This window comes from Bombyx mori, chromosome 22 (assembly GCF_030269925.1).
Source record: "Bombyx mori chromosome 22, ASM3026992v2".
NCBI lineage: Eukaryota > Metazoa > Arthropoda > Insecta > Lepidoptera > Bombycidae > Bombyx > Bombyx mori.
Window position 1 is genome coordinate 18,351,492 of NC_085128.1, and position 27,253 is coordinate 18,378,744.

At 41.6% G+C, this 27,253-nt stretch overlaps 1 protein-coding gene across 1 annotated transcript; it reads left to right on the forward strand.

Annotated features, from left to right (window-relative positions):
* Window positions 1–1,646: 1,646 nt before the first annotated feature.
* On the forward strand, window positions 1,647–27,253 carry LOC101744888 (basic proline-rich protein). The gene is made up of 4 exons (XM_038018925.2): window positions 1,647–1,894; window positions 21,591–22,108; window positions 23,051–23,293; window positions 24,882–27,253. Exons 1-4 carry the CDS (start codon window positions 1,892–1,894, stop codon window positions 26,131–26,133), a joined length of 2,016 nt encoding a protein of 671 aa, XP_037874853.1. The 5' UTR covers window positions 1,647–1,891; the 3' UTR covers window positions 26,134–27,253.

Here is a 27,253-nt window from a genome sequence, read left to right on the forward strand (position 1 = left end):
ACATTAATATGAAGTCGTCGTGGCCTAAGGAATAAGACGTCCGATGCATTCGTGTTGAGCGGTGCACCAGTGTTCGAATCCCGGGCGGTACCAATTTTTCTAATAAAATACGTCCTCAACAAATGTTCTCGATTGACTTCCACGGTTAAGGAATAACATCGTGTAATAAAAATCAAACCCGCAAATTATAATTTGCGTAATTACTGGTGGTAAGACCTCTTGTGAGTCCGCATGGGTAGGGACCACCACCTATTTCTGCTGTGAAGCAGTAATGCGTTTCGGTTTGAAGGGTGGGGCAGCCGTTGTAACTATATTTGAGACCTTAGAACTTATATTTCAAGGTGGGTGGCGCATTTATGTCATAGATGTCTATGGGCTCCAGTAACCACTTAACACCTGGTGGGCTGTGAGCGAGTCCACCTACCTAAGGAATAAAAATAAAAAAAATGCCTTATCGTTGCCGCCGCTGACTACTCCCCGAATCCTGATCACGCAGGAGCCAGTCACCGTCGACGCCCTAGACACGTCCTTACGGATCCATCAGATCCAATAACCTTTGCATTCAGACGCCTTCAGCTCTAAGACTAGGAGCAGGCCGTACTCGACGAACTTGACAAAGAGGTCGACGTGCAACCTAGCCCATGCATCAGCTCGCTGAGTTTCTCGCCTGATCTTTTCTGATCTGATCTTCTCGCGATTCCGATCCGGTAGTAGAAGCAGCTGCTCTTGAGTTGTTAGGTCTCCTTCTGACGCACTCGGGCAGCTATTAGCAAATCCAACCCCTCCTGGCTGAGCCTTTGCTCGTTTACCTGTCCTAGTGAAACTGGAAAGGCCTCCGGGCCTCCAGTAATCCTTCGATCCTAAAAAAAAAACGACACATGACATTAATAACGTTTATGAGATGAACACTAGAAACAAACGCACCACTGTACCGATTTCATCGCTACTCGTAGCATCAAAACAATATTGGTCCATTTGCGTTAAATCGGCTCGGTAAAAACACTTCAAAAGTCGTGTGTGTGCACGAACAGGACGATCAGCAGCGCGACGAATGCGTTAAGGTATGCCTTGCCTTACTGAACAAATGCAAAAACGAAGGGATTTTGAACCACATTGTTATTTGTGATGAAAAATCATTGGTTTTGATAATTGTAAGCGATCATCGTGTTAGTTTAAGGCCTGGTTTGGCACCTAGGTGATGTCCTACACGAAATTTTAACCCATAAAAATGCCACGGTCACTGTTTGGTGATCGAGTTCCGGTTTCTTCCATACAGAAGAGTGCCCTTCGGATTGTCGATTATCCCATTCTCACGGATCGTTTGGAACCTCTGGGTCTGCAGAAGGACTTCGGTTCCCGCTGTATTTTGTACCGTATTTTTTATGGGGAGTGCTCTGAGGAATTGTTCGAGATGATACCAGCATCTCGTTTTTACCATCGCACCGCCCGCCACCGGAGTAGAGTTCATCCATACTACCTGGAACCACTGCGTTCATCCACAGTGCGTTTCTAGAGATATTCTTCAAACAAGGCTTGTGGAGAGTACTTAATGGTAGGCAGCGACTTGGTTCTGCCCCTGGTGTTGCTGAAATCCATGGGCGACGGTAACCACTCATCATCAGGTGGGCCGTATGCTCCTCTTCCTACACGGGCAATAAAAAAACAAAAAAGGCACTTAATAAGAAACACATCATTGTAAACTGTTGTACATTTGATAAATATGAAAAAGGTTGTCGTATAGATGTGAAACCGCAGGTGATGCTGTGTCGTCCGGGGCGGCGCGGGCTGGGCCTGTATATATGGCGAGCGGCGCGCGGCGGCCCGTTGTTTCGCAGCGCCCGCGCCTCGCTCGCTACGGATTATGTGTTTGTGCTAGTCAACAGCCGGAGACATGGTGAGCAATATATTCTTTCTTATTTGTATACACATTCACAACAAAACAATTAGAATACATACAGCTAATTACAAACAAAGATTATTCACATTTCAGAATATTTTCTTGGTACCAATTTTCTTTTAAAGTTGTACATATTTATAAATTTCCTTGGTAAAGTTTATCTTCTATATGTCTATTGTAACGCGCTTCAAGAAAAGTTTCCCGGATGTGTTTGCAGCTTGTGCTATTAAGTTTAAGCTTCCATTTATAACAAAACGCTACTTTCAGTTCTGACGCTCTCAATGAGATAGTAAAAAGTGCTTTTCCGAGGTTTTCCAAATTTGAAATATTATCATTTGTAATTTTCATTGGGTTATTGTTTCGGTAATTGAAGTCTTTGTAATTTTAACTCACAGTTTTAAATAACAAATAATAAGCTAGATATGATACGGATTTTTTACAATACGACAAAGTTAAAATTTAATTTAATTGAAAAGGAGCTAACTTATTTAGTAGGAGCTAGTGATTTACTAGATATTCTTGTCATAATTCTGTACGTAAACTTTAGTACTATCTAAGGTCTTGGTGAACTTAAGCACTTGTACATTGTTTATTTTACAACGCACTTTGTGACCCAGCGTGTTCCTGGTCACGGATGACCAACACATTTTATTCCAACCAAACAGATAAGAACATATGAAATTTTGATTCCTGCGTTCGCTATAAGCATGTAATGTAACGTAATGTAATGTTCGTCTTATATTTTGATTAGTAATAAATGGCTCACCAATTTTTTGGGTATAAATTTGCTCTGGAATTGCGTGTGTGTGTGTCTGTGTGTGCGTGGAGAGGTTGTCGCGCATGCGCCGTGTGTTGCAAACAGAAGGTCGGCGGACAGGTTGTGGATCCGACACAAATACATATACACATCGACAAATATTGCTTTGTTTATTTATCTAAATTACTAAATTCACGGTAAACTACTTAATGTACCAACAAAAATAAATTTAATAATAAAAAAATCTTATCCGAGTAGTAGTTGGGAGTTTTACGGGTCAGTTTGTATGAGTATTTATGATTATGATATTATATATATTATTTTAGAGTATTTCGGGCAAAACTTAGTACTGTTTAAATTCCTTTAAAATAAAACTTTCAACTTACCTTATTTCACAAACTTTTGTAAATTAACAGCTATTGCCTTTACGTTTTTTTTGTATCCTACCTATTGACCTCGAGGGGTCATACTAGATTCACCAATCTAGGGGTGAGCTCACGGGACTGTAACCTAATAAAGTTGCTAAAACTAGCCCTAGCAAGAGCAGTGCTTCTCAGAATCTATGATACCACCGGATCGGAAGCACGACCCACTGAGAAGGTCCGGCGAGAAACTTAGTGGGCTAGTTTTAACAGGTGTCATCATTATTATATCAGCCCTAAAAATGATGATCCTCCCTGAGCTTTCACTCACTCCCCGCTATATCATCTCTGTGGTCCATGTATGAACGACTAGTAGAGTACACCTCAAGTGAATCTAATATACAAACGAGTAGTGTGACATCCCGCGCCCACGCTTAGAGCCTCACTCACGCACCGCGAGAGAGGGACGATGACAACAACAAAATCTCTAACCATTTAACTCTGATTTTACTGGTGGTAGGACCTCTTCTGAGTCCGCATGGGTAGGTACCACCGCTTATTTCTGCTGTGAAGCAGTAATGCGTTTCGGCTTAAAGGGTGGGGCAGCCGTTGTAACTATACTGAGACCTTAGCACTTATATCTCAAGATGGGTGGCGCATTTACGTTGTAGATGTCTATGGGGTCCAGTAACTACTTAACACCAGGTGGGCTGTGAGCTCGTCCACCCATCTAAGCAATAAAAAATAATCTATTTCGTTTAGTAAAAGTCTACAATTGTAACATTTGAGCGGTGTTCAGTTTCGGAATAGTCTGGGAAGTAAGGCCTGGTTGACTTCTGAAATGTTGGGAGTCTTCTACAGAGCTGATCCTGAACGAAAACATACATTTGTGTCGCGGAGCTCATGTATCTTTTGCCATCCTCGAGTCAACGGAGGCACTTTAATTATCTCAATATTATCTACCCGATGCTCTGCGGATTTTATATGGCAAAAAAAGAATTCTTTCGTAAATACAATACCTACAAGTCGTATAATAATAAATATAACATTTCTGAGCCTAGTAAATTAACATGCTTATTAACATGACAACTTCCTTACGAAAATACCAGTTCTAATAAATAACAAACAGCATTGACAAAAACTGCTAGAAGACGAACATAGCAGAATAAGTAGTCATTAAAATATAATATACATAAATAGTTCTGTTTACAAGCGCTAAGAATTTAATTAAAAGCTTCAAGTGATTTCATTACACAAGTTTAAAGGTCAACAAAAGGTCACACATACGGTGATCATGAGCATTACTTATTTTGATAAAAAACAAGTAATTGAATTACAAGCTTTAGATTTTAAACAGAAAAAGCATCATTAGTCATTTTTCACAAAGACCGCTAAGTCCAAAATCAACCCAAGCAATTAATCACTGTTGAGTCTTTCTTTCAGTGTCTTGCTTGACTTACTTGTGAAGATAAGTTGACAACCCACCTAGTGGTAAGCGATTACTAGAACTCATAGACAACTTGACAGGAAATCTCAAACGATACGATCATACTCCTCGAGATCATCTCAGCTTAGTCGAACTGGTCTGAATATTGAGTGTGCTAAGTCGGACAAACTCAATCAACTCAGCCGTACTCTTCCATATAGTGGAACTCATATTAATCTTCAATCTACGATATTGATAAAATAATAATATTATAATTCTCAATGTTATTCTGTGCTACTTTAGCACAGATAGAGTTTTAATAAAAGGATTATTTAACAGAAATTACAAAAAAAATTAAAAGTACGTTTTATTTGAAGATATTTAAAATTTTCTGTTTTATAAACAATTTTTTATTTTTATTAATTGATGTATTTGCCGACCTCCACGTAACCTCCAAGACCCCAAACGCTTGGCAGCCACTTGGCCGGTCTCTCTCACCTCTACCAGTGCTGTGTCTCCTCTATATTACAAAACAGGGAAAATTCATAGTATAAAAGACGAATTGGTTATTGTAAGATTCACTTCCTAAGATCTGCACAATATGTTGCAAAACATAGTAGATGTAATGAATGCGTTTAGTAACTGTTTGAATGTCAGAGTGCGAGCAGTGTGCAGTGCAGACGCCGCCGCGCCGCCTCCGTGCCCCGGCGGACTGATGACGTAGTGCGGCGTCGCGGGCATGTGCATCCACTCTAATTCACGGCCGGTTGGGGTCAAACGACTACTGAAGCATGTGCGGAATATAACACCAATTCATGACTCATCTTGAGACATGAGGTCTAAGCCTCGGTCGTATTGAAACAAAGACGATACCTTTAAACTGGAAAACGTGTTGTTTTTGCCAGATATAAGTAGGACGGTGCCGTCACCTCCGTCAAAAGTTCACACTCAGTGTTATTGAAAATAATATGAATATTTACATAATTATTTTTAAGTTGAGGCGAAGAAGAGTATGCCGTGTATAACGGGTTACAGAATAGGTCATCAACGATGTATCATTAAAGCAGTGGAATTGATTTAATTGACTGACACATGTTATGCAAGAAGCCTTGATGCACGTGCATCGGGAGATGGTAAAAAAAAACCGCGGAGAAGGCGGACGAGGGCATTTACGTTGTGATGATTTTGGATTATTTGTAACCGATAAACTTTAGGGTGGGGGTTGAACTCATTCTTCCATTTAAGAGAATGAAAAAGATTATTTTAATCGAGCCGACTCCGCGATCTTATAGTCGCTCGTTTCGATATCGAGTAGAGGGAACTCGCTCTCGCCCCCGTCAGCTGACGGCCGGAGTCCCACAAGGCTCCTCGCCCTCCCCGTTATTATTCAGTTTGTATATCAATGATATACCCCGGTCTCCGGAGACCCATCTGGCGGTCTTCTCCGATGACACGGCTATCTACTACTTGTGTAGGAAGAAGTTGTTACTGCATCGGTGACTCCAGATCGCAGTGGCCATCATGGAACAGTGGTTCCAGAAGTAACGCATTGACATCAATCCCACGAAAAGCACAGCGATGCTCATCAAAAGGGGTCGCCCTCCGAATACCACTTCGAGAAGCCCACTCCCTAATAGGCGCGTTAACACCTTCATTAGCCTAATCGCTCTCTTTGGCTAGCCCATACCGTGGGCCTCGAAGGTCAAATATCTAGGCGTCACCCTCGACAGAGGGATGAAATTCCGTCCCCACATCAAAACGGTAGGCAACCTTCATATTAGAACGCCTCTATCCTATGATTTGCAAACTAAGTAAATTGTCCCTTCGTAATAAGGTGACACTCTACAAAATTTGCATAAGCCCCGTCATGACCTATGCAAGAGTAGTGTTTGGTCACGCGGCCCGCACCCACATGAAACCCCTTCAAATCATTCAATCCCGTTTTTGCAGGATAGCCGTCGGAGCACCATGGTTCTTAAGGAACGTGGATCCCCATGATGACCTAGAATTTGACTCAGTCAGTAAGAATCTACAGTCGGCATCATTGCGCCACTTTGAGAATGCGGCACGACATGAAACCTCTCTTGTCGTAACCGCCAGTAATTATATGCCTGATCCTGTGGACCAAATGGTAAACATTCGACGTCACCCTAAACACGTCATTACGGATCGCCCCTATCCATTAACGGTGCTTTAAGGTACCTCAAGGACCGGTCATCGTCCTCTATAGACACAGCCCACTGAGTTTCTCGCTGGATGTTCTCACTGGGTCGCGATTCCGATCCGGTGGTAGATTCTGCAAAGCACTGCCTTTCAGTCACTGACCACTCGTACATAATATAGAGCTTCAAACCATACATTTTTTACAATTTTACTACAATTTTTACGGAATGAATGTTGTATGTGCCCGATCATAATGATTGCATTACCGTGATTAGTGAATGACGGCTGATTTGCATCAACAACCTGATTGTGACCGAACGCTTCATTCAATTGACCGTTACCGCGGAATCTGCGTAGCGTGCTCTTCGACTGTAATTAAACCAGATAACGAATACGTGTTGATTCGTTTGATAGTACCCTTGCCCTTGGTCGTCAAAATCGTGGTTGCTGTACCGTAGGATTACAACATTTCCGCATATTCTTGGTAATTCCATAGCAAAGCCCGTCTCTCAGATTCCGCACCGGGTCACGCGTCTGACAGTAGATCGTTGTTACCGTATAGTCTGTCATACAGATTCATCTGAGATTGTATCTAGTCAACTGACGCCACTATAGCGGGGCCTAAATACCAAAGACACACCGTCACGAACCATGGGTGTCGAAGGGCGACTAAGGGATTCACAAGACAATGCGTACCAGCGTTGACCGAGCATTATACCAGACATGTAAGTGCGGGCAGGTAGGGCGTGCTGTGAGTCCGCGCGAGGAGGTGCCGCAGCCTGTCTATTTCTCCGGTAAGGCAGCAATGCGTTCCGGTGTGAAGGGTGAGATTGCCATTATACTATAGACTTCGACTACAGACACTTCAGGTCTCAGGGCAGGTTGCGCCATTAACACTGAGGTGTACGGGCCCCGGTAACCACTTCACCCCGTGAGCCGTGAGCGTGAGCGCGATTACCCTTTAAAACAATAAAAGGCAAAAAAAAGACACGAAGACAAGGCGGTTAATAACTCTCACTTGAACATAAAAAACTCAAAAACCGCGACCGAAAAAATTATCTAATATATAAAATTCTCGTGTCACAGTTTTCGTTGCCATACTCCTCCGAAACGGCTTGACCGATTTTGATGAAATTTTTTATGCTTATCCGGTATCTATGAGAATCGGCCAACATCTATTTTTCATCCCCCTAAATGTTAGGGGTAGTCCACACCAAAAATTTTTTATTTATTTTTTAGACAAAATTTTTTATTTCTATTTTTTTATGATACAACATACAAAAATACATACAATCCTCAATTTTCACCCTTCTACGATCAACCCTTATTTTTTATTTGCTAATAAAAACTTTAAATTTTTTGCGAGAATTTTGTTTTTATTTTGTCATGACGTAGAATAAAAAAAATAAGATAACTTTGAAATTTTCACCCCTCTACGATCAACCCCTATTTTTTATTTGTTAATTATAAACTTTAATTTTTTTGGCAAGATCTTCATTTTTATTTTTATTTTGTCACTAATTAAAATAAAAAATCTGATGTTACTCTCAATTTTTCATCCCTCTATGATAAACCCCTATTTTTTATTTGTTAATTATAAACATTAATTTTTTTTGCAAGTTTTTTATTTTGTTTTGTCACGACTTAAAATAAAAAAAATCATATTACTCTAAATTTTCACTCTTATACGACCAACCCATATTTTTCCATCCCGATTAATATTTTATTTATTCTATGCACAGATCCGCAATAAGGTTGCAAGATGGCAATCAAATATTATAATTGTAGTACGACAAATTCTTATTCAGAGTTTATAATTTCAAGTTCCTTTAATTATGTTTTTTTTAAATTGAATTTGATCTCCCGCCCTCGCCGGTCGACTACTGATCAACTGTCAATCGATCAGCTATCCCCGCCAGGTGTCACCACTCATCCAGCAAACATCACGAAGTAGGGATGAGGACGAAGCCGGTTTCCTGTCTTACTTACTCACTATACATCATAGATTATACACTTAATATATTTGAGAGCTATACAATACTATACATTTTTCAGCCATGTTTTTTTGGTTTTAATTGTGTACCAATAGTATGTTCAGTAGGTGTGAGAATCGGCTACTATCTATTTTTCATACCCCTAAGTGAAAATGGTTGTCCACCCCAAACATTTATTTTTTATTTTTATTTTTTTGATATTATTTTTTGTTTATAATGAGGTATTATGTGGTTAAGTGAGGTATTTTTTTCTCAGTAGAATTTCCCTAGAAATCTTATTTAAGGCAACACAACGTTTGCCGGGTCAGATAGTACTAATATAATATAATTGACCTCCACGAAGCGTAACACCGAGTCAGAATGAGAACCAACTACCATCGCGCTGGATTGGACGCTTATACATACAGAAAAAGCTCCATATTCACGCTTCCTGCATTCGCGTTTTAACTATTCGCGAATTAAAAAAAATGCGATCCAATTCCTATATTTGTGGCTGAAGATTTATTTATTCGCGAATTTAATCGATACATCCGTACATATATACATATTGATAAAAAAATCCACTCTGTAGGTATCCACACGGATCTCCTTTGTAAACGCGCTTTTCATTATTTGCGGCATTTTCACGGAACATGTGCCCCGCGTATAAAGAGCTTTTACTATGTACTATTACTCAAACGATAAGCATGTCCAGAACATAATTAGTCTAGTATATTAATATTAGTGTTAATGTTGATGCACATCCAGACTATTGGTTGCTCTACAATATTTCACATAAGCTTTATAAACTTGTTTCCAAACACAAAATAATAAATAATTACATCGTGACGCTATGTGAGGTTTCTTTTTTGTACATACATGCTTATCTAAAACTTTAGTTAGCTTATTATGCCGTCTTTTAGGATCTGCTAGTTGTCTCTATCTACAATTTATATTTGCATATTATTGGAAACAATTAATATTGTGTAACTAAATTCCTAAGGTCTAATCAAAGATAGGCTTAAATAGTGAAATACGAGTAAAACATATTTAAACGTAGTTTTAGGTATTATTTAAAGAAGAGTGAATTATTCATGCTGTGGCGCAAGTGAGGCAGCGCGCTCTGCCGAGTTATGAAACTGTACCCGTGTGTGCACATGTATGTACATATGTACCTGTGTATATGTGTGCACATGTGTGGCTGGCAGCGAGTGACGGCTGACGACGCACTTGGTACAGACACGCTCGCGTACTCAAACTGACGTAACGATTACCCAGTTGATTGATGTAATGTGTGTAATTAAACAACATTAGTGATGTACACAAAAAGTCCCTGCCGCTCCCGTTGTGACCGCGGGCTGACCTCCCCCTCACCTGCTCAAACTATCTGCGATTTTTAAGTTTTTAAGTTACTCTTCTTGTAAATGTTCGATTGAAATGATTACAATCGCCCAAGGTTGTGACGCCATTTTCAGTGACATTTCAGTAACGAATCATCGGGCGAGGTCGCTGTAAACTAAGCGCAGCATTAATCTTTATGGAACGCTACAAATCCTGCCTTTTATAGCCCTTGTGAACTTTAGTGTTTCGCCACTGACCCGCAGCGAATACTTAAAGATAAGTCACTCATTGATGAGTTCTTGTGCAATACCGTGTTGCCAAACTTCGTCGAAACTTGGAGATTACGAGGTCAGCCTTCGGCGGACACGCGCCGCGCGGTCAGCAGAGGCAGCGCCCTTCAAACTATAACTTTTATGATTTTTTGGGTCACAATGAAGCCGCCGGACTTCCGTCTACACTTCGGTAGAATACATCTGCATTTTATTTGAGGTACTTTTAAATGTAGGTATGACTTTACGACAGTTTCATTCAACGCTTGAAATGTATTCTTATATCAGTTGTTATCTTAAAATAATTCCGCCCGATATTTGGAGGACAAGGTTAGTTAAGGAGGTTAAGAAGTCTTACAATAAGCACATCCTTATTATGAAATATCAGATAAAGTTTAGGGTTTGTTGATCGGTACAACAAATACGGTGTAGGTGGTCGTGTCTGTCCCAGCCGCCTAGCCGGATGTCGCCCGTCGCGGCGTCGCGTCTCGGCACTACTCGTATATATCGACCGAGACTAACGCGCGCGTCATTATCACGATTTCCTTCAACAATTTTCGATGATTTGATTTAACTGCATTAATAGTTGATAATTGATTCCTGTGAGTGTTAAATTTTTTGGGTAAGCTACAAAATATATGCGTGCAAAATATTTTAGACTTTTCCTTAATAGCACATTCAATGACTCCAATGTTTGGGCGACAAAGATTGTTTTAACTGAAATAAACTAATTCCCTGCTCATAAAAAGTTAAATGGCGCAGTGGCTCTACGGCTATATTATTATGTAGTAAGCAGCCTAGCGCACTTCATCACAATTTTTAGATTTAAATTTTAAGAAAAATAAAAATGTAATTGTTTCCCTCATCCTACTTTATTTTCATTTTTAAGTAAATTTCGTAATCAATCAATCAACTCGTCAAAACATCGATTGATGTTCCGAGTCAACGAGTCCTGCGGATGCAATCCTGCAGTCGTCATGGCCAAAAGAATAAGACGCGCGTCGGCGAACAGTTCATACCGAGGGGCGCGACCGGCCGCGGCATCGCGGATCGGGCTACTTGTATAACGTATTGTAAACACGCACTCTCACATACCGGCTTGTAGCGGGTGGCGGCATTGACGACGTAATGTCTATGAACTCCGACAACACCTTATCACTAAGAGAGCCGGGAGCTCGCTCACCTCTTAAAAAAGATAAATATTTCCAGCCTTGACAATGATATTTCCATTTTTGTGATATGGTTTTAATTGTCTACAAGCTGAGACATGAGTTACATAGTTTGTTAAATGTTTAGTTTTTATTGAAAAGTTTCCGCTATTCCAGCAGAAGAGCGGAGTTGGTCGGGGCGTGACGTGACGGGGCGTGACGCGCCGCGGTCGACACGTCGCGTCGCGTCGCCGGGACGTTGTTACACTACCACGACTACGAGCATGTTAACCCGTTGCACTCCGAACGATTCTGCACGTTAGCTAGGACGGCAGTTAGTCAGTGCCACTTTATGGCAGAAACGAACATTGGCAGACCCTTATATTATTTATTATAATTTTAGAACTAAGTAATGTATTATAATGGTATTGGACTTGTATGAATTGGTTGAAAGCACGGCTCTCACGTTCTCGTCTGACACAAAACCTGTTGACATTTCGTATTCTTCCATACATATCTTAGTAATTTTACGATTGTTTGATTTGATTTCTTGTGCCACTTCAATAGAAAACTCCAACGTGCATGTCTCAAAAAGTTGTGCTGAACTAACTCAATTCCCCGTAGTCTGTAAAAATACATAAACGTCCCCTGGGAGGGGATAGCGGAGTGCAAATGCTTAATGTTGTGAATAACGCTTCATTTTAAATTTTTCATAAAATCTCGGACGTAAAGCAATATATTTATTTGAAACAGTTTTTAATCGTAATTTATTCAATATATCTATTAAAATCGACAAGTAGCGTGGTTACTAATACATCGGTGCTCGTAAATTGTCTGCTAATATTGCAAAGATTATATTTAGATAATTTATCACTTTAAAACCAGTTCCACGGAATTAACGTGAAACAATGCCGCGATCTGTACAAGATAAAAAACAAGGAATTTTAAAATATTTTATGACTGAACGTTTATGTTTTATTATTATTATAGTACATTTATTAAAATATTATTATATTTAAATATTTTAAAAAAAGATTAAGATTTTTAACAACACTACATAAAAAAATGGAATACGTAGAGCGCTACACTAACCTTGGTAAAAAAATCCTTTAGAAAAAACCGAAACACAGAGGAGGAAAACAGGAGAATAGCTGTTGAGAAAGTGCTGGGCACAATAAGAGATTCTCAAATCGCAATTACCGTTTAAGTTGAAAAGGATAATTTTAGATACAACAATTTAACCCTGTCTAAGATGGAGAGATAGAGTTAGAAACATAAAAATTCGGAAAATAACTAAGGTAAAAGATGCTCTACACCTCTCTCAAAGTCTCAAATGGAGAAGGGCTCGTCATGTTGGGAGATACGGTGCCAATCGATGGACAATTAACATCACAAAATGGAAAGGACCGCAGGGCGTGAGAGAATTAAACACCTTCACACCTTACTCTCTGGTTCAGTAATGTACTGGGTATATATGGGTGTGTATATTATATTGAATATACTGAATGTATGGTGCGTACGTTCGTGTTCCGTGCACAGCTGTTAACGTCAGGTAGTAATGTACGTATTAATTGATGTAACGAGTGGCTTCGTATTTGGACATTGTCGCTAACGATCGACATTTCATAGTTTGTCACAGTCATCGTTCTGTTTGTGTGTCTGTGCAACAACAAGCCTCATAGACACAGCCCACTGAGTTTCTTGCCGGATCTTCTCAGTGGGTCGTGTTTCCGATCCGGTGGTAGATTCTGCGAAGCACTGCTCTTGCTAGGGCCATGTTAGCTACACTTCCGGTTTGAGCCCTGTGAGCTCACCTACATGTTAGGATGAAGCTGAAATAGCCTCTCAAGGCTATCAGCATAGGTAGAAAAAAAATACAACAAGGCTCATTTGATCAGAGAGACTGTACTTACACATAGACGGCCTGGTCCCTTCGTTGTTGGCTGGACAACGTTACGACGCATTTCGTAATTTTATCGTACTTATATATTTTTTGCATTGAAATTAAACTTTAATGTTGATGAAATTTTGAATTATTTTAAAACAAGACGAAATCTAAAATTATGACTGCGGCGGTAGCATCATAGGATACAAGATAGTTGACAGTTGCCTGAATCTCGTTTGCGACATTTTCTAGTTAAGCCTTCATACAAACCTTTGAGGGAAGATCTTGGTCTTATACTCCCAAAACTATCGCATTTAAACTAAAGTAACATAATAATGTAAGCGGTATTATAATGTTGAACACAACGGTATTATTATAAAATAATATAATACGTATGGTAGTGACAAACAATAAATAATACACTAAAAACATACAGCGCTTGTGTGTGATACACAGGGAGGGGATGGTGTGTGATTGGATCCAATGCCGTATGCAAATGAAGACAAAAAATAGAATCTCAATTATACGAGCGACGTCTCCGAAACAAACGTCACAGATAAGCTACACATTTTATTACTACAAAATATAAAAGACAATGTATTTCGCATTTGAACAATAAACCACCAGTCCGTTGAGATGTTTCGATGTCACATACTAAATGGCAACACATTCACATAGCAAAAATTATCATCGTAACAGTACATATAATATGACCGGTACCTAGTTCATGGATCACAGAGTGACACGAGCAGATCTTAATCCCGGGACAGCGCAACGTATTTCATTCTTTCTGAATAACAAGTTTATCGTTAGTGGAATCCTGGGGCACGTCTAGTGAGTAATAAAATTGAGCTCTGAGAATATTTTAATTTGCATAATGAGTGGTAGGGCGAGTCAGCACGGATAGGTGCTGCCTATTTTTGAGTGAATCAGCTACGGTTGTCATAATACAGTTGAAGTTTCATGTCTCAGGTTGTAATTGTATAACCTGGGAGTCGCGTCGGGGCGCGGGCGGCGCCGGGTGACCGGTGTTGGCTAATGTTGAAGTGAGGGGTCACGTACACCGCGACACGACCCGTCCTGCCCTCGTCGATACTCGCTATCGATATAATCTGACTTTTAAATGTTTATTTAATTTATGATTACGTCATAGCTAACATCAAGATGCCGACCGTCGACGTGTTTCTGCTGGGCGTGATTTTAATCTCTGTTTATTCATTTCGCTCGTTTAATGCTTGTGATAGGCGAGTTATTGAAGTTATTCCAATTGGCTATTGAATGCATTCTGTGTCCCTGAGCCGGGGAGTATATTTGTTTACTGAATTCAAGTTTAGCAACGTCTGATCGTGAACTCGTGGTTGCACTTTTATATTTTTAATAGTTATTGGTACAATTCAGCGTTTACGTTCATTCGGAACAAAGTGCAATATTCGCCTGACCTTACCCCTTACGTAACTATGTTATTATTAGTTGAGGTATAAACATAACTACAATGATATTACAAGGAATATAAATAATCATAAAATACATAATATAATATACAAACGTGACCTTTAAAGCTAGGCGTAGGCTTTTAAAGCCACATCCACACGTAAACTACACCAGTAACGGTGTAAGTGTAGTCCTTGCCGAGGGGTTACTACGATAGCCTCTGGTTCTTAACTTTGTTTTTATGAACGCTTTTCCCGGATAACATCAGCACTCATGATCCTTTATTATAGAGCAATCCTTTCCTTGCCAGTCAGTCCTATTCCTAATTCCACGCGGCACGGTTGCCGGCATTCTCATTATAATTATTTAGCATTTTATTTTATCACTAAGATATTATTTTTTAAAGATCTTGTCTAAATTTCGTATAACAGCATGCACATTATTATAGTATAGTAGGTAGATGGGTAAGTAGGTAGATACTGAATAAGCCTTTGATTCCATGACACCAAACAAATCGGAACAGTTTTCTGACACATGGAGTCCGTCGAAGCCGGATCTTACAGCGCTCGAACGAATACCGGAGCAAGGCCGCAGGATCCGAACAAGGCAGATCCACAAATGTCAAGGCCAGTGCGGAGATATTCTATGATTTATGTTTAATGACCGAGCTAGATCCCCGCGACGGACATTAACTATCGAACAAATTATATCTTCAGAATTACTTTTGGATGTTTTTTAAGTAAAACCTGTTTCTGTACTTGGTGCTGGTGTGTCCTAAGCTATGTAGAATCAATCTAGTGATTTACAATCTACAAGAATTTGGGTTATATTTTTCACATTCGTCGAATACAAATGTGTTCAGGAGCATTCGTGGCGCAGGTCGACACATCGTGAGAATCTTTCAGATTCTGTCGGTAAGCTTCACAATTGGTACACAATAATTAATTTGCCCCAGCTAGTCGCGCGACTAAATCAATAACAGAGCGCTCAGGTTTGAGGTTAGTTATTAAATTTGATCTGAAGACTAGTGGCCTAAAGATGTTCAAATTCCGCAAGCAAGTACTATGTAGTTCCCAAGACGAAATATCTACTCGGCTCACGTTTACGAAGGAATAGCATCGTGTAATAAAAATTAAAAAGAGGTAAATTATAATTAGCTCAATCACTGGTGGTAGCAAGAATGGCGGCAGTAGCACCGGCTAGAAGGGCGGGACGGTCGTTATACCATACCTACATACAATTGAGACTTAGATCTCAGGACTCAAGTTCGGTGATGGCATTCACGTTCTGATGTTTTAAACCCCAGTAACCATTTCAGGAATGGTGGGCCATTGAATCGTTCGTCTGCCCATCCATACTAAATCAATAATTAAGCTTTAAGATTAAAGCTCTATGCTTTAAGTTTAAGTCACAAAAGTGTCGCTTTTGTCACGTTTTCTTTTTGAATTCTGTGTACGCTATAATATAGTGCTTGGTACCAGTCATATTAAGATGCTACGCTCTGCTATTCGATGCGATAAACGACAACGTACAAAATTATATTTCTCATTTAAATCTCAGTAGTCGTCGTGGCCTAAATGATAAGACGTCCGGTGCATTCGTGTTGAAGCGATGCACCGGTGTTCGAATCCCGCAGGCGGGTACCAATTTTTCGAATGAAATACGTACTCAACAAATGTTCATGAATAACATCGTGTAATGAAAATGAAACCCGCAAAATTATAATTTGCGTAATTACTGGTGGTAGGACCTCTTGTGAGTCCGCACGGGTAGGTACCACCACCCTGCCTATTTCTGCCGTGAAGCAGTAATGCGTTTCGGTTTGAAGGGTGGGGCAGCCGTTGTAACTATACTTGAGACCTTAGAACTTGTATCTCAAGGTGGGTGGCGCATTTACGTTGTGGATGTCTATGGGCTCCGGTAACCACTTAACACCAGGTTGGCTGTGAGCACGTCCACCCATGTAAGCAATAAAAAATAAATAAAAAATAAAACAAAGTCGTTCTGATACATTCACAAAACATCACCTGTAATTATTTGATCATTTACAGATTCCCATAATTATAACACAAAGCAAATATCTTATTCAGGTAATTCCTTAGGAAATTTCAATACATCGTATTCCTTGACGTAGGGCACTCTCGCGTTACATAACAAACAATACATTCCACTCTGCGAGTGAGTGCATAGCATAAACTCTGCAGTATGTTGGGGGGGGGGGGTCCTATCAAAATGAATAAATAAATATTATCTTCAAGTCTTGAAAACATTCTTAATTGCGAAAGACAGAGTCGGAGACGTGTGCTATACGTATTATAAGCCAATTATACCATGCCTGTCGCGGGACAGGTCAGGTTAATGTGGCCCATAGACATCATGCAGTTAAAGCCGTTGACTCTTTATATAAGTCGTGCTCTCAGTTGTATTATATAGAAAATATGGCATGTCGTTGACTGCTTTGAATTATGTAGATCATGATTTCAGTAAACAACTCGGTGTCGAGTGGCAAGATGGCAGCCCGGACGTACACAGAACATAAAGCATGTTGACATCTGTTTTAAAAACTGAATGACAATAGTTCAGTTACGTACGTACAATGTTTTCGAAATGGACAAGGTCGAAGAAATGTGCAAGTATTGCGTGACTCCGCGCGCTTGTGTTGCGTAAGAGAGCTCCGAGACGAATCCGTGCCGCGGCTGTCGGTCTCGTGAACGACACGACACCGACGCGACACCGACACGACACAGACACGACACAGACACGACACAGACACGACACAGACACTTACGATATCTTTGAAACATGAGAGTGATTCTAAAACCTCACTTTTCTGCCACTACTTGTAGTTTCATTTGTATTCATGACAACATGATAACTTTATACTACAGATAAAATTCTTCACATGTGTCAACACGAGGTACTACATATGTACATAGTTATAGTGAGCACTCGTGACCTTCTCGGAAGTGCTAACAATACCTGACCCCGACGCTCAACATAATATCAAATTGCTTAGGTTCGACACGCGTTTCATCTCTCGATCTAATATTTGTGTTGACGCAGCGGCGACCCTCTAGAGCGCCACTCGTCGATTATAAAACAATTATCAATTACTTACAACTTGTTTAAGTACCTAGACAATGTGTGTTATGGAGCTGTGTCCACGCACAATACAAAATGAGGAATATTGTGCAAACGAAATTAATCAATTGAAAATCGAATGTAAGCGTTTCTGACCGTGAGACAACTTTACAGGACAATAAACTTTAATAAATTTGAACAGGGAAAACATAATTGGAATTCAAAAAACATCGAATTGTTTATACTAATACCAAATAATCTATATCTATATATTATTATATACTTATATAATATATAAATGAATTGCTGTACTTTAGTCTCGTTAAAACTCGAGAACGGCTGGACCGATTTGGCTAATTTTGGTCTTGAATTATTTGTGGAAGTCCAGAGAAGGTTTAAAAGCCTCAGGTTGCTGAGGATTCTAATCTCATCTATTTGTATTATTCATACTAATATTATAAAGCTGAAGAGTCTTGTTTGTTTGTTTGAACGCGCTAATCTCAGGAACTACTGGTCCGATTTGAAAAATTATTTCAGTGTTAGATAGCCCATTTATTGAAAAGTAAACAATTTCACGCGGTCGAACTCGCGGACAAAGCCTAGTGCATTATATAAAATGCACGGGTGAACGATCTCACGACCCACCTGGTGTTAAGTGGTTATTTGAACCTATGGACATCGTAATGTGAGTGCCGCCATCCCCCTTGAGAGCCGAGACCCGTGCAGCGTGTGTGCGGTGTGAGGGTAGTCGCGGCCCTCTAGTTCGATCATCTCGAAGACGCTCCGAGCGGCGCGCGACCGGAGTACCTTGAGCCGCCTCCACAAAACGTAACTGTTTTATTAATAACGTATTAACGTATTATCAAACATCGCGTGTACGTGAGCTGTACACACAAGCACCAGGTGGGACAATTATCTAATTATTTAAATATTTATAATCCAAAGCGACCAAATCATTACATTGTAATATTAAAATGTTATTATTAGTGCGACTGACGGCTCTGGCCTGTGGCTGAATAGGGACGACGGCGCCCAGGTCGTATCTATGGATTTCACTAAGCACACTAGGAGAGCCGTGATATCATAATCGGACAATAATAATAATAATAATAATATGCAAAACCAAAATTAAAATGATACTTTAAAAATTTTAATTTTATCGACACGTCTACTAAATATTAATAGCAATTTTGATGTGATATAACAATGAATACTGAGATAATTGTAATGAAAAGAGTGTAGAAATTCTCTTTATACAATATAAAGAAAGAAACTAGTTCAGATATCATGATATATGTGGGATTTCTTATCACAGATATTTCATTAGCTAAATTTATTGAATTACAAGGAACGAACGTTGACCTTGACCTGCATTTTATATGTTAATGTCTTATGCATAAAAACCTACGCACTACGCACGGTGGCGTTATTATAAAAAAAAACTTACAAGCTATAAAGAAATATTCCACCTAACAGATATGTGGCCTAATGGACAACAGGCGTGGTAATGGACAACATTCTTATCAATTTTACTTAGAGTGTTCGAAATTATTATTTAAGAGATGGGGTTTATCGAGCTGAAAACTGCAATTAGCGTTCCATTCAAATGAGCCGCTCAAAAAGAAATATCTTAAACTAAAAATATATAATATAAATATCAGGACTGGACTGTCGTCGAGTGTGTGAAAAGAAAACTCTCTTTTGAATGAAACTACTAATTATCACTATGTTTACGTGATTTAAATAGCTGACAGTGTAACTACGTTCCGACTTGTAATAAATACCCTATCCTAATACAAACATGCCAAGACTATGTACTTACTATGTCCTCCCCCCTGTTTGCATCAATTTTATTTTTCTTTGCTTGTTTATTAACTATTGAAGGGCTTTAGTGTAATTCTCAATATAATAGGGGTTAAAGTATGAAATTACCATTTTATTGTAACAGGTACTTCGAATTGACATAAAACCTTTATGGTTTGAGATTTTTGAGTGAAACTTTTTTCAAATGGTACCTATGAGGTTCTTCTTTTAAAAAATGTGCAATATTTGATTATCGACTTTCAGTTGATTTTTTTATTCAGCTTAGACAAGAAAGATGGATACTTAGAAAATTCGAGTGATTTTTGAAAACGAGTTCCGATGCGGAACTAACGCTGCAGAAACAGCTAGAAATATCAATGTTGCGTTTGGAGAGGGGACTGCTCATGATGTGAATAACAAAAACTTGTGTTGCCTTGTTAAATCGATACAGAAATGAAAGAATATTGGATGGAATTGTGACATGTGATGATAAGTGGATTCTTTACACCTAATAACCTTAATCGAAAAATGCAATGTTCAAGCGTCGCAACAGTGTGCCATCGCAAAGCTTACCAATAAAAAGGTAATGGTAACTGTTTGGTGGTTTAATACATAAATATAAAACAATTTAAAGTATAAAAAGCTTATTCGAAGTGGTCTCCATTGGCTGCAATACAGTCCTTTAAACGTTGAGGCCAGTTATCAATAGAAGCACGCACTCTTTCCATGGGAAAAATTGTCACTGCCAATCGTACGGATTGTCTTAGGGACTCCAAATTACCATGGTGTTTAGAGCAAGCCATACTCTCTAAAACTGACCATAAATCATAATCCAGTGGATTAAGATCGGGACTAGACGACGGCCAGTCTTCAGCTCTGATGAAGTCCGAAACGTTCGTTTCCAACCAAGACTGCGTAGACCGAGCTTTATGACCTGGCGTCGAGTCTTGCTGGAAGGACCATTCTTGATTATTGAACATGGTGTTGTTAGGGGGCTTCACTACCTTCTCAAGATTGGTATCTTGATACACTTGTGCCGATGTTTTGATACATTTTTCACAAAAGTATGGCTCAGTCACTCCTTCATAGCTAATATCCCATCAAACCATCACTGAAGTCGGATAGTGCCACGTTGCACTCTGTCGACTAATTGGGAAGCTTCCTTAGAGCTTTGAGCACAAATACGGTCATTTTGTTTGTAAAAATGTTGCTCAATTGTAAAAATATTCTCATCCGTAAACAAAAATTTTCTATGACCTCCCTTTGCGTGCCGCTTCAGTAGTTGTTTCGATTTTACCACCCTATTCTCTTTTAAATTATCAGTTAAGAAATAACCAGTACGTCTCTTTTGGCTGCAAGTCCTAGGTCATCTTTTTAAATACGCGATATGGTTCTAGGTGCTATCTTCATCTCCCGAGATAAAATCTTTTGCTTTCGGACAGGATTTCTTCGAATTCTTTCCCTTACTGCTTTGACCACCTTTTTCGTACGAACACTACGTGGACGGCCAGATCTTTTTCTGTCACAAACAGAGGAACTCATTGCACCTATTAATAGCCCGGTACACAAACATTTTACTAATACCACGCGTATGGAGAGTTTTAAAAATTGCATTTGGCTCCATACCTACTTTGTGTAATGCAATCACAGCGATTCGGTTCTTTTTATCACCCCACTCCATTTTAATATCGCAAAATATTGTACAATGTATTGGCGCCAAAATGAGAAAACTCAATGAGCAATCATATAAAAATGACAGATTTCAAATTCAAATGTATTTGTTTATTTTTAATTGTAATAGTATTTATGGCCAGACTTAGAATATAAATATATAGATGATATATAGAAAATGTGGTTTTTTCGTTTCTTCGAAATGACAATGTATTAATTATTATTGTGCATGTCAGACAGTTGAAACTGATCAAGTTGATAGAAAAAGTGATGTACTGGGGACCGAGTCGTGTGTGTCCTGCGTGTCCCGCGGCCGGCTCCCGGACGCACACTCCGCCGGACAGTGCAAGCTCTCATTGTAATATTGTTGTTGTTTATTTCAGAGGCTGTCACTGCACCTTGCAGTGGTGCTCCTCGCAGTGTACCACACCTGTAAGGCAGACCGGCTGGAACGTGCCATCTATCCTAACTCGAACCAGAACTATGCCGTCGTAGGCGCGCCCATAGTCGCCAATCTCGACGAGGACGGCTACTTCTATCCTAAGCCGGACATTCCGTTCCCACCGCCGCCTCCGCCACCACCAAGAACTCCACCGCCACCACCACCGCCGCCGCCACCACCACCAAGAACTCCACCGCCACCACCACCGCCGCCTCCGCCACCACCAAGAACTCCACCACCACCACCTCCACCACCAAGAACACCTCCTCCTCCCCCGCCACCACCACCACGGACTCCTCCACCAACTTCTCCACCTTCACCTCCAAAAACGACCGGTTATGTGTATGATACTCCTCGCATACCTTTTGTTATACCAACTACAAGAAGGCCTCCACCTCCGCCACCATCGAGACCGCCATCCCCTCCACCTCCACCATACGTACCACCTTCTACAACTAGGTATGTAAATTATTTAATCATTTTTTTTAACATAACGCTTCTCCCCCACCACTTTAACGCCAGTGTAGTAAGGATCCACAGCGGCGGCCATAGGACTAAGCAGTGATGTTCAAGTAGCTCATAGCTAGATAGCTAGCTAGTTTGTCTTGGATGCTTCAATAAACTTAAACAGAAGATAATGGGGGGTATAAGAATTTAGATTTCGAGCCCTCGCCCCGCCAAGCGCGAGTTAACGTAAACGGAAAGTGACAATCGAGAGGCGTTCATATACCGTGCCCAATGGACTGCTTGCGAATACACACTGTCACCCATATAATTATGGAACGTTATGAATTCCAACTGAGAGCCAATGTACGATTTTTGATGACAATAATAAGCATGACAAAAACATCTGAATGCACGAAAACTGCATTATAAGCCTACCTTACCAACCCTTAAATAGTTTAACATCTTAAGCCTTCGTCAAACAGAACGCGTACTTAGCGCCGCGTACTTAACGTCGCGCTCTTCAAATTGACTAGATGAGCATTCGCCAAATCATAGTGCCTTTCGATAGCAGTGTGAAAATTTAAAAGTATTAAGAAATCGAGTGATTCAGATGTGGCATTGTATAAGCATGGGTATTTTCTAACTATTAATATCATTTTTTCGGGCATTATCTAGTATTTTAATACACATTCACTCAGACGCTAAAATAAAATTTGTAAAAAATTACAATGCCTGACGTCAAAGCGTCCTAACGCCGCGACAGAGCGCTGCGTACTTATAGCGCTGGAGCTTTGTTTGACGGTATGTTACCATAGTAGTCCAACACATCGTCACGTCAACACACGGCGTCATAGCGCGGCGTCAGTTTAGCGCTCTGACGCGCTAATTACGCGTTCTGTTTAACGAAGGCTTTAACTAGTTAAATATGTTATAATTATTATTTAATAATAACAGAAGGCCACCACCTCCCCCAACCAAACCTTCTACAACCTTGGCGCCTCGAGTACCCTCTACGACCGGGTATTATTACACTACACCACGCGTACCATTCTACTCTACAACAAGTAGACGACCGCCGCCACCACCACCGCCGCCGCCTCCGACCAGGCGGCCGCCACCGCCACCTCCGCCTCCGACCAGGCCGCCACCGCCACCGCCTCCACCGCCAACCAGGCCACCGCCACCACCTACCACCAGGTAATAATACAAAAGTAAAATGTATACTATTTGAATGGAGTTCCTGATCACACATGCTCTGCTTATGTGCAGAGGGGCTAGACTGAAAAAAGTACAGCAATGGCAAGCGACACCAAAAACTGACATCTTATTGCAGTGATTTTAGGGCACTTCGCGATCACCTTTTTCGGCCCAGTGCCAAACTTAGATATCTTTGCGCCTACATACATAAATAGGTCTGGATGGTCCGGAGATATTGGGAGCGGCGACCGCTAAAAAAAGGTCCAGGAATGTTATTTAAGGATCTAACCACTAACCACTCCCCTGCAATCGCGCTCATGCGTGCGATCCCCTTTAAACACAGAAACCGACTGGAGTAAGGGTGTTACCGCGGTCAACATTACGACCAGTGAGCGCAGCTCACCCCAAGAACACCCGGTCGACTAAGCCGTTGAAGTGAATCGAAGGCTCTATAACACGTCGGCCGTTTCGGTACGCAAGCCTGTCAGGCCGCCCTGGGAGTGCCGCTAGTGTCCTGGGATATCCCGCTGGATGAGAACCAGCCTGCTGGTTCGGGATGCGTTATACCGTCAACCGGTCACTCTGTTCACGGTAATGTTACTTCTGGGCAGCGCGTTAGATTATTGGTAGCAACCCGCACGGCTTTGACCCCTCAGGTCACCCCGTGATCATCACCGGGGGGAGGACGCTGCGTACAGGAGCCGAGAGGTGTGTTCGCACGTTTTCCTTCGCCTCCCAGCACAACGGTGATGGAACGGTGCGGAAAAAGCACAGCTTTCCCTTTCTCGTTCCGTCGCCTCCTTCTGCATGAAGATGGTGCACTCGCAGAGGTTGGACATTGCTGTCCAGGGCGCGTTCTCTCCTGCGACCGCGAGCAGGATGGCGTGCTGCTCCACCCAGGTAATGCAGCGCGCAAGCATATGCTCCGCGGTGTCCTCCTCGCAGTTTTCGTAGTGGTGGAACTGCGCAGTCAGTTCCCTCTCGGCGACTCGATTTAGGTGCCGGCTGAAACAGTCTGCTAAGGACCTGCCTCAGTCGGAAGGTGAAGCAGCCTCGGTCGCAGCCCACCCAGGCCGTGAAGGTCGGGCAGACGGCCTCGACAATCCAAAAGCCGACCGATGGGTTCGCGAGACGACGGAGCTCAGGCCTCCAGCACGGAACCCCGAGATTAGAGCCTCTGTGCTAGAATTATTCCTTCGCCAGGACGCCGGTAACGTGGAGCGGAGGTCGCTACGCCCACCGCCTCGAAGGAGAATTTCTCGAGTACCTAGAACACTGAAACGTTTTTTACCGATTCAGCTTGCCGTAAATTTAGAGAATATAAAAAATACTTTATATTGTGACGGCGCGACTAATGACGGCGCGGCTGGCCCCATGTTGTTGTTAATAATGATGACGTCGGCGGCGCTGACGTCATTCTTGTCACTGCTTTCCTTGATTCCATTGTCATTGATTCCCACAGGGGTGTAATATGAGTTCGAGAAAACTGAATTAGAAATTTTTTTGGAATATTGATGTAATATAAATATATTATTTCGTAAACAAATAATAATAATAATACATTTTAACAACTTTGTAATTTTTTCAGACCACCTCCACCGCCTCCCACTACCAGAGCACCAACCTACAGCACATTAATCGACAACTACAGAACGACCGGGTATTCATATCCGACGCCCCCTGTTACCTTCACTTATCCCACTAGACCTCCTCCACCTCCACCAACTACCAGACGTCCACCACCCCCTCCACCTCCACCCCCTACTAGGCCACCACCACCACCACCACCGCCACCAACTTATTTACCACCAGTAACTAGACAGCCACCTCCTCCTCCACCACCAACTTATCTCCCACCCACAACTAGACGTCCTCCTCCGCCACTGCCCCCGCTGCCAACTAGACCACCACAACCACCACCAACGCCACCGCCGCTACCAACCTACCGACCCCCAACAACCAGACGCCCACCTCCTCCTCCACTACCAACTTATCTCCCACCTACAACTAGACGTCCTCCTCCGCCACTGCCCCCGCTGCCAACTAGACCACCACAACCACCACCAACGCCACCGCCGCTACCAACCTACCGACCCCCAACAACCAGACGTCCGTCTCCTCCTCCACCACCAACTTATCTCCCACCTACAACTAGACGTCCTCTTCCGCCACTGCCTCCGCTTCCAACTAGACCAGCACAACCACCACCAACGCCGCCACCAACCTACCAACCCCCAACAACTAGACGCCCTTCTCCTCCTCCACCACCGCCACCTCCACCTCCAACGACCAGACCTCCCCCAGTTCCCACTTATTCAACAGTCAGTCCCACCGACAGAACAACAGGGTACGACTATCCAAAACCTAAAGTTCCTTTCACATTCCCCACCACCCAGCGTATCCCCTTCACGTATTCGCCGACCACCGTGAGACCTCAGACTAATCCGCCGCTTTACGTGCCTCCGCGCCCATCTCCGACTCTCCCTCCGATATACCCGCAGCCTTCGTTCCCGATCCCCACAACTACAAGACGGCCGGTATACATCGCGCCGCAGACTACCCGGGAGCCCGTATTTATACAAACACAGCCGCCGATCTTCATCGCTCCTCAGACGACACCGCGCCCGTACTCGCCCGTCCCGGCGGTGCCGGTGACGAGTCCGCCGCCGCTGATCTACATTCCGCAGACGACGAGGAGACCGGTGTACGTCCAGCAGCCGGTGTCGACGACCGAGCGTCCGTACATCTACGTGCCTCCCGTGACGTACTCGACCCGGCCGCCGTTCGTGCCCGACCAGGGCTACAACTACGATCGACCCCTCGTTCCTTTCGTTTCCTAGTCTAACGAGTGGCCTAGACCCACCCGTTGGCTCAACTCAACCCAGAACCGGGATTTGTATTTTGCTTGACATAACTGGGATCATGGGTCCACGTGGATACTTTTAATGAGAAGCTACGTAATTGAAAACAACTTTATCATAATTAACAGTTACATTAGGACTCTAACACGATAGAAACAGTTTGCGTAAAAAGTGTACGTAGTAGTACATTTAATTCATATTCATCAAGCGAGCTTTACTAGCAACGAGTAACTATTATAAAAGTCAAGCTTTAGTACACAGTACAACAGTCACAATTTACATACGAGTTATATTATAAATAACATTATCTGCATGCACAACTTCACTTGGTTGTATCTTAAATCACGTGAACAAATTTCAGAAATCGATTATAAACTTCTATTTGTAATGTTGGCGTGAGGCTTTACAGCCCATATTTAAATCTATCAAGGTTTGATTCTTTACAGTTTGTAGTACCACCACACTCATAGTATTGCAAAATTTCGATTGTGAACCCGGAAGGCAGACTTCTGCTAGAAACTGAACAAAGTTCTGTTTGGACAGTTTCCCTGAAGCATTTAATAGACTGACCGAGGGAGTTGACCGACTTCTCGTTCACTGGACCCGACGTCGTGCCTTCCTTTCAGTACACTTGAAGCGTCAACCATCAGTCGAATGTTACCTTCGGCCTACTCCGGGTGCCATATAATAGGTTAGGACCCCACATTTGGGCATTAGAGTATTGTTAGAGTTTGATGGTCCGGGGCGGCCCATGATTCTGGTTAAGAGTTAGTGATGTGATGAATAGCTTGATAATAATTATTGTAACGTTTTGATATGACGGGCCGTTGCGTTAATTGCTTCTGAGTTGCCATAACATTGTGATACCAGGCTCGGTACTAATGTGCGAAAAGTCGGATATTTGTTATTGTTTTACTTTATCATTTTATGTATTTTATATTGTAATTAGGGTTTGTATTGTTTTGTGGTTACCGAGAACTAGGTTTAGTTAAATTTAGTTTATTGTCGAAGTAACGAAAATACTCACAACAACAATGTTTAAAGACACTGCCTTAACTAGATATTGTTAAAAATAAAAAAAATAAAAATTGAAAAAATA

Excerpts from the sequence above, each read along its gene's own strand:
- LOC101744888 (XM_038018925.2), top strand. Across the intron at positions 22,109-23,050 it reads GTACCACCTTCTACAACTAG|AAGGCCACCACCTCCCCCAA; the intron begins GTATGTAAATTA and ends TAATAATAACAG. Across the intron at positions 23,294-24,881 it reads CCGCCACCACCTACCACCAG|ACCACCTCCACCGCCTCCCA; the intron begins GTAATAATACAA and ends TAATTTTTTCAG.